The 13655-nt window shown below is 46.9% G+C and overlaps 1 protein-coding gene across 2 annotated transcripts in view; it reads right to left on the bottom strand.

Moving 5' to 3' along the window:
- The window catches only part of KIRREL3 (kirre like nephrin family adhesion molecule 3), an 823243-nt gene that overhangs the window by 85314 nt on the left and 724274 nt on the right, over positions 1-13655 (bottom strand). For both annotated transcript variants that reach the window (XM_077249436.1, XM_077249437.1), the window contains exon 7: positions 8612-8717. In XM_077249436.1, coding sequence (XP_077105551.1) covers positions 8612-8717 — 106 coding nt within the window. The remainder of the gene's footprint in view (positions 1-8611; positions 8718-13655) is intronic.

The following is a 13655-nucleotide window of genomic DNA, read 5'->3' as shown; positions in this document are numbered from 1 at the left end:
GTGCACGGGAGAGCTCGGAAGGGAAGGAGCACTGTTTTACTTTTTCAACGCAGAATTGGCTGGAATTGAGATCGGACGCCATGTCGCGTTTGGAGAGCCCCTGATGTGCCTAAACAGTGAAAACCCCCCAATTATAACTGAAACCCTAATCCAAACACATCCCTAACCCTAATTCCAAAGGTAACCCTAACCACACCCCTAACCCTAATCCCAACCCTATTCCCAACCGTAAATGTAATCCAAACTCTAACCCTAACTTTAGCCCCAACCCTAACCCTAACTGTAGCCTTAACCCTAGCCCCAACCCTAACCCTTGCCCTAACCCTAACAGGAAAATGGAATTAAATACATTTTTTAAATTTTTCGCGGGGGGTGATGAAGGGGGTTTGATTTACTTTTATAGCGGATTTTTATGATTGGCAGCCGTCACACACTGAAAGACGCTTTTTATTGCAAAAAATATTTTTTGCATTACCACATTTTGAGAGCTATAATTTTTCCATATTTTGGTCCACAGAGTCGTGTGAGGTCTTGTTTTTTGCGGGACGAGTTGACGTTTTTATTTGTAACATTTTCAGGCACGTGACATTTTTTGATCGCTTTTTATTCCGATTTTTGTGAGGCAGAATGACCAAAAACCAGCTATTCATGAATTTCTTTTGGGGGAGACGTTTATACCGTTCCGCGTTTGGTAAAATGGATAAAGCAGTTTTATTCTTCGGGTTAGCACGATTACCGCGATACCTCATTTATATCATTTTTTTATGTTTTGGTGCTTTTATACGATAAAAACTATTTTATAGAAAAAATAATTATTTTTGCATCGCTTTATTCTGAGGACTATAACTTTTTTCTTTTTTCTTTGATGATGCTGTATGGTGGCTTGTTTTTTTGCGGGACAAGATGACGTTTTCAGCGGTACCATGGTTATCTATATCCGTCTTTTTGATCGTGTGTTATTCTACTTTTTATTTGGCGGTATGATAATAAAGCGTTTTTTGCCTCTTTTTTTTTTTTACGGTGTTCACTGAAGGGGTTAACTAGTGGGACAGTTTTATAGGTCGGGTCGCTACGGACGCGGCGATACTAAATATGTGTACTTTTGTTGTTTTTTTTACTTAGATACAGAAATGTATTTATAGGAACAATATATATTTTTTTTTTTTGCATTTTTTTTTTGGAATTTTTTTTTTTCTTTTTACACATGTGAAATTTTTTATTTTTACACTATAATATTGCCCCGGGGGGGGGGCATGATGTTATAGTGTAAGATCGCCGATCTGACACTTTGCTGTGCACTGTGTCAGATCGGCGACCTGACGTGCACAGCTCCTGGAGGCTTCCCAGCGCCTGCTCTGAGCAGGCGCAGTGAAGCCACCTCCCGGATGCCTCGGCCATCTTGGATCCGGGCCTGATGCAGGGAGGAGGAGGAAAGAGACCCTCGGAGCAACGCGATTACATCGCGTTGCTCCGGGGGGCTCAGGAAAGCCCGCAGCGAGCCCCCTCCCTGCGCGATGCTTTCCTATACCGCCGTAACACTGCGATCATGTTTGATCGCAGTGTGCCGTGGGTTAATGTGCCGGGGGCGGTCCGTGACCGCTCCTGGCACATAGTGCCGGATGTCAGCTGCGATAGTCAGCTGACACCCGGCCGCGATCGGCCGCGATCCCCCCGTGAACGTGGCCGATCGCGCTGGACGTACTATCCCGTCGGTTGGGCCCACCCAACCTCGACGGGATAGTACGTCCGATGTCAGAAAGGGGTTAATGTCCCTGAAAAGCGATCGAAGGTTTTATACGGTATGCATAAGAAACAGGTTGACATACTTCTGCTGCAGGAGACGCATTTCCGATCAGACAGAATCCCTAAGCTTAACCATAAATACTACACACAGTGGTTCCATGGCAGTAACTCTGACTCCAAGTCTAAAGGAGTTAGCATTGCATTGCACAAGTCTTTACAGGCTCAGGTAGTTGCCTCTAAAGCGGATTCTGATGGTCGATATGTGTTTTTGAAGCTTAAAATTGCCCATGATTTGTTCACCATAGCTAACATTTATCTCCCAAATCAAGACCAGGTCCGAGCGTGCAGAAAGTACCTACGGGACCTCTCGGCCTTTGCGGAAGGCTATGTGATTATGGGAGGGGACTTCAATATGGTATTGGACAGCGCTGTGGATTCCTCTTCGGGCAGGTCGGCGGTGTCCCTCTCACAGCTGGAGAGACTACGGCGGGCCCTGACGGACTCAAGGTTGGTGGATGTATGGAGGTTACTGCACCCCACTACCCGAGATTATACCTACTTCTCCACAGTACATAATTCCTATAGTAGATTGGATTATTTTCTGACCATCCACGGGCTCCTGTCTCTTGACCCAAAGTCTGACATTGACACGATGTTGTGGTCAGACCATGCCCGGGTTTTGCTCTCCCTCCAGATGCCGAGCCTTTCTCTGAGAGAATGGACCTGGTCCTTAAACCCTGGTCTCCTCGGAGATCTAACGTGTCAGGCGGCCGTGCGAACAGCAATCTCGGACTTTCTAGATTTTCACAAGCATGACCCCACGGCCATCCCATACCAATGGGAGGCTTTGAAAGGAGTTATACGGGGAGTATTTATACAACAGGGGGCCCGACTGAAGAGAGAGAGGGAGACTAACATTGTAGGTTTGTTGACTCGTATCCAAACTCTGGAGTTGGATCATAGATGGACCAGAGATGCTGGGGTGCTGGCTGATCTCCTATGGGCACGCTGTGAGTTGAGTGCCTTGTTGGACACGACGTTAGCACGACAGAGGGACTGCTTTCATAAATTTCTGTACAAGTACTCTGATAAACCTGGGAGAGCTCTAGCGAGGTTTTTGCACCCCCGTGCCGCCACCACTTATATCCATACCATGAGGTCTGCTACGGGTGAACTGGTCCATTTTCCTGAGGAGATTGTGGACTCATTCAGAGCATATTACGACTCTCTCTACAATTTAAGCGGCCCGTTCTCTGATATGTCCCCTTCCGAGTTCCAAGCACGGGTGGACGACTACATCCGAGACACTGAGCTCCCGCCTATGTCGGTGGAGGAGTCTGAGGCCCTGGAGAGTCCTCTCTCGGAACAGGAGGTTTTAGACATGATAAAATCTTTGGCTAATGGTAAAAGCCCTGGTCCTGATGGATTCTCCGCCGCCTTCTATAAGTTATATGCGAATTCCCTGGTCCCCTTCATGACCAAACTGTTTAACTCCATCTCGGCCAGCTGCCCCTTTGCCCCCCAAACGCTGATGGCCACAATCACCGTGATTCCTAAACCGGGAAAAGATCCCCTATTGTGTGCAAGCTATAGGCCCATATCCCTCATTAATGTGGATGTGAAGGTGTTCGCGAAAGTGTTAGCTGGTAGACTGAACCCTATTCTCCCTGGGTCCATCCATAGTGATCAGGTGGGCTTTGTGCCACACAGGGAGGCCAAGGATAACACGGTGAAGACGTTGCTTCTGACCTCGTACATGCGCACAGGAAAGGTACCAGCATGCTTATTATCTATTGACGCTGAGAAGGCGTTTGATCGCCTAGGCTGGACCTTTCTACGTGCCTCCCTGAAACAACTGGGAGTGGGACCTAACATGTTGGAGAGGATTTTTGCTCTGTATCACAGGCCTACGGCCTGTCTTAGAGTGAACGGCACCCTTTCCCCGCCCATTGACATAAGAAACGGGACCAGTCAGGGCTGCCCCCTTTCCCCCTTACTTTATATCCTTGCGATGGAGCATCTGGCAGTGGCATTACGGAAGACACCTGATATTGGGGGTCTGCGGATTGGCCAACATGAGTTTAAGATATCCCTGTATGCGGACGATTTATTGCTGTACATTACCAACCCAACCGTGGCTTTTCCTGTACTTCTCCGAGAGTTCCGTAGGTTCGGGGAGGTTTCAAACTTTAAAGTCAACTACTCCAAGACGGAGGCGCTCAATATCTCCCTGCCTGATGATCTAGTCTCTCAGCTCCAGGCGTCCTTTTCTTTTAAGTGGAAGACCGACGCCTTAAAATATTTAGGAGTCTTAATACCTGCTGACATTAGTGCAACATATGCTCTGAACTACGTCCCGCTCCTGCAGAAAACTATCTTGGACCTTAAAAGGTATGGCAGACCTCAGCTATCTTGGTTCGGACGGGTGGGAGTGGTCAAAATGGATATTTTACCCCGATTCCTCTATCTCTTTCAGACTGCTCCAGTGCAGGTTCCGGCTTGCTTTTTCAGACGCCTGCAGTCGGCCATCAATAGCTTTATTTGGGGAACTAAGAAGCCGTGGACTCGATTTTCAGTGTTAGTGAGACCCAAGACTAAAGAGGGGGTAGGCCTTCCTGATTTTAAACGTTATTATCAGGCAGTCTTGCTCTCTAGGATTGTCGACTGGAGGTTCAGTGATGCTCATAAACAGTGGGTGCTCCTGGAGAAACTTTTATCGCCCTCTTCTTCGTACTGGCTGCCTTGGCTGGGGGAAACCGGACGCCCACCTGTGTCGAGTTTTGCTCCACTCACACAGATTGTTTTGAGGTTTTGGGATAGATCCTATGTGAAATTATGCCTGACCTCCCGATTGAGCAGACTGAGTCCCCTTTTTGACAATCCGGCCTTTCCCCCAGCAATGAATAGATCTACGTATCTGTGTTGGTCACGACTTGACGGGGTGGGACTGGGTCAGGTGAAGGATAAGCTTGCGGGGCTCTCCGGCGTGCGGGGGTTACGAGGTTCTGATCTTACGACACTGCTGTCCTGGCTAGAGTTTCTGCAATTGCGGAGCTTTCTTTCCAGTGTGCCGATGGGGGCGCTGATGCCATTTGAGTCCCTGATGCTCCCTACCGAGGGTCCCTCCCACGTGGTTTCGGTGCTCTATGGCCTGGTCTTGAATTCACTTCCCCCTACTACGCTTGGATTTATGGAGGCTTGGGAGAGGGACCTGGGGATCACCTTTTCTGAGGCGGATAGTCTGAAAATCTTCACTCTTGCACATAAGATGACGATGTCCAGTCAGGCGCAGGAGAGGAATTATAAATTACTGACACGTTGGTATAGGTGTCCCACCCTTCTCCACAGAATTAACCCGGAGATCAAGGACGCCTGCTGGAGATGTGGCTCCGCCACGGGCTCTATGCTTCATGTTTGGTGGTCCTGTGGTCTCCTGCAACCCTTCTGGAACTCAGTTTTCGATGCCTTTCACTTGATGACTGGGGTCCGCCACGAGCCCTCCCCCCAAATGGCCCTACTGTCCCTGATACCCAGTTCGATAGCTTCCGTTAAAAAGGGGATCCTGAGATTTTGCCTAATAGCTGCCAGGGCAGTTATTCCCCGACATTGGAGGTCCACTGAGGTCCCCTCCACGGAGGAATTGATAGCTGAAATGGATAGATTACATCGTCTGGAGTCGCTGGTGGCGGGTGATGGTGATGCTGCATATGACCAGGGACGCACCTGGTTCCTCTGGCAATCCTTCAAGGAGAGCACAGGGTTCCTGACTTGGCTGCGTACATACTCATAATTCTCAATACGTGGGTGTGTGCATTGCTGGGTCTCCCTTAACCCCCCCCTCCCCTCTCCCTCCTTTCTCCCCCATTCCCTCCCTCCCCCCCTTTCTTTTTCTTTTTCTTTCCTTTTGTCCTATCTCTACAATTGGTTTTCTTACAGGTTCAGTGTTCTGTATATAAGGTCCATGTCCCAAGGTGATTCTCAAGATGAGAAGCATGTACCCTTTATGTGCCAGAGTCCTTGTTCAACTACACTTGTGCTGCGTTCTCAGAGGCGTAATGTATAGCTCTGGACATTGTAATGATTCTTTTTATTGTTTTTCCTGTTTAAAACTTCAATAAATATATTTACTGAAAAAAACAAAAAAAAACAAAGGAGTGGCTCAAAAAGAAGCACATTAAGGTCATGGAGTGGCCACAGTGCAGAGAGCGGGAAGACGATGACGCTGGAAATCCGAGGCAGAGAAGCAGCCAGCGAGGAGAGGTGAGGATTTCATATGTTTTTTTAATGTTTGGAGCATCACATGGGGCCCATCATATTCTGGAGCATTATATGGGGTCCAGCATATACTGGAGCATTATATGGGGCCCATCATATTCTGGAGCATCATATGGGCCCATCATATTCTGGAGCATTATATGGGCCCATCATATTCTGGAGCATTATATGGGGCCCATCATATTCTGGAGCATTATACGGGGCCCATCATATTCTGGAGCATCATATGGGCCCATCATATTCTAGAGCATTATATGGGGCCCATCATATTCTGAAGCATTATATGGGGTCCATCATATTCTGGAGCATCATATGGGGACCATCATATTCTGGAGCATCATATGGGGCCCATCATATACTGAAGCATTATATGGGGCCCATCCTATCTGTAGCATTATATGGGGCCCATCCTATTCTGGAGCATTATATGGGGCCCATCATATACTGAAGCATTATATGGGGCCCATCAAATTCTGGAGCATCATATGGGGCCCATCATATTCTGGAGCATCATATGGGGCCCATCATATACTGAAGCATTATATCGGGCCCATCCTATTCTGGAGCATTATATGGGGCCCATCCTATTCTGGAGCATTATATGGGGCCCATCCTATTCTGGAGCATTATATGGGGCCCATCCTATTCTGGAGCATTATATGGGGCCCATCATATTCTGGAGCATCATATGGGGCCCAACATATACTGACGCATTATATGGGGCCCATCATATTCTGGAGCATTATATGGGGCCTAGCATATACTGAAGAATTGCATGGGGACCATCATATTCTGTAGCATCATATGGGCCCATCGTGTTCTGGAGCATCATATGGGGCCCATCATATTCTGGAGCATTATATGGAGTCCTTCATATTCTGGAGCATTATATGGGGACCATCATATTCTGGAGCATTATATAGGCCCATCATATACTATAAGGAGCCCATTCTGTATGGAACGTTATTTGGGTTCCATTATATATGGAGCAATATATGGGGCCCTTCATAGACTGTATGGAACATTATATGGGGCTTATTATGTATGGAGCAATATATGGGGGCCCATTATGCATGGAGCAATATATGGGGCTCATTATTCTGTATGGAACAATATATGGGGCCATTATACTGTATGGAACATTATATGGGGCTTATTCTGTATGGAGGACTATGTGGTGCCCATAATACTGTAGGGAGGAGTATGTGGTGCCCATAATACTGTAGGGAGAACTATGTGGTGGCTATAATACAGTATGTAAGAATATGTGGTGCCTATAATACTGTATGGAGTACTATGGGGTGCCCAAAATACAGTATTGAGGACTATGCGGTGCCCATAATAATGTATGGAGGACTATACGGTGCCCATAACACTAAGGAGGACTATGAGGTGCCCATAATACTGTATGGAGGGCTATATGGTGCCCATAATACTGTATGGAGCACTATGAGGTGCACATAGTACTGTATGGAGGACTATGTGATGCCCATAACACTGTATGGAGGACTATGTGGTAAAGGGGCCCACTGAGACTTTTGCCCAGGGTCCATAAAAATCTGGAGCTGGCCCATGCCATGTGAATGTGTGACACAAGCCATCGATGCACGTTGTGCCCCTCGAGACCTGATAAGGATCCCAGATCTATCAGACAGTGCACTGGGTGGGGATCTGCGGGGGAAGGGCAGGTCTAATCTGCCATTACTTTTATCTGCTTTCTGTTTTTCTGACTTTTGGAGATCGGCTCATCTGTCCACACCGTCTTCTTTATCCCCTGTGCTGGCATTTCCTCCACTTTCCTGCTGTCCATAAAGCTGGGCATTTCTAGCACCTGGCACGGGATCCGCTCATGTGCTGCCCCCGCTGCCTATTTTTAGCCAGAATTTAATGGTGCAGATACATCACGGTCTCGTTGCGAGCGGCCGACTGCAGATCTTGCGGTTTAGAAAGAAGTGGCTGCAATTTTAAGGCCTTTTTTGTATCTTTGAGATGAAAAATGAGCGTAGTTCGCATATGAGAATAATTGTAAGATGTGGAATAAAAAGAAGTGGGAGCTGAGAGCCATTCATTACACTCCTCATTCTGTGCACACTTCCTTTTATATAAGCCGGGGTTTCTGGAGGGGGATAGGAGCTGTGTACCTCGGGTAGTCCTCTGGCAGCTTAATTATACCATGTGTCGTATATTCTCAGATGAAACAGGTGAAGACGCCGAATACATGCAGAAAAGAGGAAAATGCTGTCATAGCCCTTAAAATAAAACGTATTTCATTTTCCGAATTGGGGGATCTGTCTGCAATGAAGATCTGGGGGATGGTGCCAGTATAAAAGGGCGCTATTATAATCAAGGGTCGTTGCCCTGGTGCAGACTGGATCAGATATGTGAAGGTACTGTACTTTGCATTGTTTCTGAGAAAAAGACACAAATGACCAGCGAGTACCAGGGGTGTGAACACTTCCTGCACACAGCCCGAAATGCAAGAGTTAACTTACCGGATTAAGAATAACAAAACATTGCAAAATAATAAAATATAACCTTGTAAAGTCTGCAGAAAGTGACAATATGTCCTCCACCCTGTGCACACACATCTTACCGGTACTGCGACACCGCTGGGTTGGCTTTGGCGGAGCAATGAAATTTCACTATGTTGTCTTCCAGGACGGGCTGAGGATCCACCGTAAGATTCACCAGAGGAGGATCTGCAATTACAGGACACCAGGTTGTTAAGTGCTTCCACCACACAGTATGTATGTATGTATGTATGTATGTATGTATGTATGTATGTATGTATGTATGTATGTATGTATATATGTATATATGTATATATATATATATATATATATATATATATATATATATATATATATATATATATATATATATATATATATACACACACACATACACACATATACATACACACACATATATATATACACACACACGGTATACACCTGAACTTCTCACAGCAGCCGCACGGGTTTCCTTGCTCCAGTACGAGTCCGTATGGGGAAGGAGGCCGCCTATGCCCCTGTGGCAGGAGCATGCTCAGTGCAACATCTGCTCCATGTAATAATAATAATCTTTATTTATATAGCGCCAACATATTCCGCAGCGCTTTCCAGTTTCAAACACAACAGTCATGAGTAACAACGTTAACAATACAATAATTAAAGCGAAATAAGACGACCCTGCTCGTGAGAGCTTACAATCTACAATGAGGTGGGGGAGACACAAAGTACAGGTGTGTATTTACAATGATGTATTTACAATGATGGTCCAGCCATCTTCAGGGGGTGGGGGATAGATGGAAGTAGTGAATGGGCTACACACACAAACATAAAATGGCTTTGATTAGGGAACATGATAGGCCGCTCTGAACAAATGTGTTTTAAGCGAGCGCCTAAAACTATGAAAATTGTGGATGGTCCTAATATCTTGGGGTAGAGCATTCCAGAGGATTGGCGCAGCACGGGAGAAGTCTTGGAGTCGGGAGTGGGAGGTACGGATTAGTGCAGAGGTTAGTCGAAAGTCATTTGCAGAGCGCAGTGGTCTGTTAGGCTGATAGACAGAAATGAGGGAGGAGATGTAAGGGGGGCCGCCCTGTGGAGAGTTTTGTGGGTGAGAACAAGTACTTTGAATTGTATCCTGTAATGAATGGGCAGCCAGTGTAACGACTGGCGAAGAGCGGACACGTCCGAGTAATGATTAGCCAGATGGACGACCCTGGCTGCTGCATTAGGGATGGACAGGAGAGGAGAAAGTCGAGTGAGGGGGAGGCCAATTAATAGAGCGTTGCAGTAGTCTAGGCGGGAGTGGATCAGGGCGACAGTGAGGGTTTTGGTTGTTTCCATGGTGAGAAAAGGGCAGATTCTAGAGATGTTGTTTAGATGTAAGCGGCACGAGCGGGCATGAGATTGTATATGGGAGGTGAAGGAGAGATCGGAGTCAAACATAACACCCAGACAGCACGCCTGCTGCCGGGGTGTTATTATGGTGCCACCCACGGAGAGGGAAATGTCAGATTTAGGGAGGTTAGAAGGCGGGAGCATAAGAAGTTCAGTTTTGGAGAGGTTGAGTTTCAGATAGAGAGCGGACATGATGTTGGAGACTGCGGACAGACAGTCAGTGGTGTTCTGTAGTACAGCTGCAGAAAGGTCGAGGAGAATGAGCAGAGAGTGGTCACCGTTACGTTTTGCTGTCAGAAGGTCATTGGTCACTTTGATGAGTGCAGTTTCTGTTGAATGTAGGGGGGCGGAAACCAGACTGAAGGATCTAGGATGGAGTGAGCGGAGAGGTAATGGGTAAGGCGGGAGTAGATCAGGCGCTCCAAGAGTTTAGAGATGAAGGGGAGAATGGAGACTGGTCTGTAGTTGTTTATGCAGGATGGGTCGAGGGTGGGTTTCTTTAGTAATGGAGAAATGATAGAGTGTTTGAAAAAGGAGGGAAAAATGCCAGAGGAGAGGGAGAGATTAAAGATTGTAGTTAGGTGAGTTGTGACTACTGGAGAGAGAGACTGGAGGAGGTGTGAGGGAATGGGGTCGGTGGTGCATGTAGTCGGACGAGAAGAGGAAAGGAGCCTGGAGACGACTTCTTCTGTGATGGGATCGAATGTGGAGAGTGAGCCAGGGGAAATGCAGGGAGGGATGGGAGTCATTGCGCTTGGTGTCTGGGAGCGGATTTCCTGACGGATATTGTCTATTTTCTCTGTAAAGTGGGAGGCCAGGTCATCAGCACAAATGTATGTGATAGGGGCCTGTGCTTTTGGCCTGAGGAGGGAGTGAAAGGTGTCAAAAAGTTTCTTGGGGTTGTTGGATAGTGAGGAGATCAGGGTGGTGAAGTAGGTCTGTTTGGCAAGGTGAAGGGCATAGTTATAGGTCCTTAACATAAATTTGAAGTGGATGAAGTCCTCTGGTGTGCATGTTTTCCTCCATAAGCGTTTGGCACACCTAGAGCATCGCTGTAGAAATCGGGTTTGCGATGTGAGCCAGGGCTGTTTCACTCTGTGTTTGGAGGTTTTGAGGGTGAGGGGTGCTACTTGGTCCAGGGTGCTTCTAAGAGTGTCGTTGTAGTGATGTACAGCCAGATCAGGACATGAAAAAGAAGAGATTGGGGACAATAATGAGTGTAGGGAGTCTGAAAGTGCATGAGGATTAATAGCATGTAGATTTCTGAATGTATGGTAGGTAGGAGGGTGCTGGGGTGGGCGAGGATTTGTGAGTGTGAAGGAGAGAATGTTGTGGTCAGAGAGGGGAAGCGGTGAGTTATCTAGGTAGGAGATTGAGCAGAGCCGGACAAAGACCAGGTCCAGGGTGTTACCATCTTTGTGTGTTTCAGAGGTTGAGAGCTGTGAGAGGCCTAGAGAAGTGGTAAGAGCAGAAGGGGTTCACATACTTATGCAGCTAACATGCAGAGTGGTACGCAGCTCTGCAAGATGTCGGGGGCCCCATTTAGCTTCAGGAATTGCTCTATACTCAGTGATACTTCTATAATTGCTATTAGAAGACCCCAGTATTACAATGATGGGGGTCTTGGTACAGAATTTGCATTGGTGTCCGGCTGTTATCCTTATTCCCATACAGGTCTGGCTTTGGAAAAGCTGGGTGACAACCAATATGGCTGCCATCATGGCTTTTAATTATCACGACACATCTTGTCCAATTTGTTTGGGAAAGCTGGATATGGAATTGATCACAGCCATCGATGCCTTACCCAGCTTTCCCAGATTCCTGCATGACACATCTGCTTTGCTCTATAACTAGGCTGAAGGGTGTGAGGTCTCTATAGACGGACACCGCCCAGCTTTCCCCAACATGTACAACTTGCAGGAGAGTTCTCATGTTTTTTTCATTGTATCCCCCAATAACCTGCCACTGAGCACCATGTTGTATTATCATGGCCGCCGCTGGCGCTCGTGATGTAGCGGAGCATGTCTTTGGGGAAGCGCGCCTTTGATTAATGCCCTTTGCTTTCCTGCCGATTCTAATAATGAATTTGTGACCGGATTTACTTTTGAACATAATAAAAACAGGAAAAAATAAAAATAAAAAAAATGCGTCCCTCCATGATCCCGAGAGGAGCCGACTGCATTCCGTCTCAGTGTGTGCCAGGAATTATGGGGTTAATTATAATTATTTTCCGCCGTGTATTCTTCCGTTCCAGATGCACTTCGTAGCCGTTAATAGCATTTTTAATTGCTTTTCCGCGCAAGCAATTCAGAGTGAGCGAGATCTTTATTCGAAATCTCATTTCAGAGTCTTCTGATCGCTGCCGCCGCTTTCATCCGTCCAATTAGTGTGTCCCGAGAAGAAGCTGCTGTTTAATGGCGGGCGATTCCTGCGCGCTCGGTTATTAGCGCAGCGCGGCTATAAATACCATTGTTTAGCGGAGGAGACGGGGCCGAATTCAGAATATTCACAGATAAGGGTGGACCGGATCCTCGCTGTACATGAGAAGCAGCGGCGCCCGCACTGCCCGAGATAATTGGCTCTTATGGTTTTGTGTCGCGGTGTTCTCCCCGTGGTGACCAGGGCGGTTAATGGTCGCCCAGCACAGTGGTGATCTGTCACCCTGCAGTTATATGGATGCACCTAATAGGACCTGTTCTGATTATGTCCTTCGGGAACTATGTGGTCCCACAGAGCTCAAGCACCTGGATCAGGGCTAAACCCTTCACATAAGACCGTCCTGCCAAGACGTTATACTGAGCCGCATCAAATGTGAGGTCAAACAGATATTGACATGACTGCAAATCAGTTCACATCCAAGAAATGAGCTCCTGTGTGTCTTATACATGCTCTGCTCATCCAGTGTCTCCTGGTTCAGGAATACAATTCCAGGGCTAAAGTAGAGACTGACACTTCGAATCCCTCCTTTATCCCACCATTCAATCTGATCTCCAGAAAGCTCAGTGACATTAATGGTATATTAATCGGACTGATCTTCCAGCCATGTTGATCCAGGGGTTGTTTCCATCGGTTTACGGGTCCTGGTTAATCTTTCTCCCTTCCTCTCACTTGTGTAATTAAAAGGACGATTGGTCAGTGCCAAAAACTAAGACGAAGCCAATAACGAAGATGATAACGAAACCGATAACGAAGATGACGCCGATAACGAAGACGCCGCTGATAACGAAGACAACGTCGATATTGAAGACACAGCCGATAAGTAAGACACAGCCGATAAGTAAGACACAGCCGATAAGTAAGACACAGCCGATAACAAAGTTGAAGATGATAAGAAAAACTAAGCCGATAACAAAGACAAAGCCGATAACGAAGACGAAGCCAATAACAAAGACGAATCCGATAACAAAGACGAATCCGATAACAAAGACGAAGCCGATAACAAAGACGAAGCCGATAACGAAGACGAAGCCGATAACGAAGACGAAGCCGATAACGAAGACGAAGCCGATAACGAAGACGAAGCCGATAACGAAGACAAAGCCGATAACGAAGACAAAGCCGATAACGAAGACAAAGCCGATAACGAAGACAAAGCCGATAACGAAGATAAAGCCGATAACGAAGACGAAGCCGATAACGAAGCCGATAAAGAAGATGAAGACGATAACGAAGATGAAGACGATAACGAAGATGAAGACGATAACGAAGATGAAGACGATAACGAAGATG

This window comes from Ranitomeya variabilis, chromosome 4 (assembly GCF_051348905.1).
Source record: "Ranitomeya variabilis isolate aRanVar5 chromosome 4, aRanVar5.hap1, whole genome shotgun sequence".
Taxonomy (NCBI): domain Eukaryota; kingdom Metazoa; phylum Chordata; class Amphibia; order Anura; family Dendrobatidae; genus Ranitomeya; species Ranitomeya variabilis.
The sequence above is the reverse complement of the archived record's forward strand: the minus strand, read 5'-3'. Positions and strand labels throughout refer to the sequence as shown.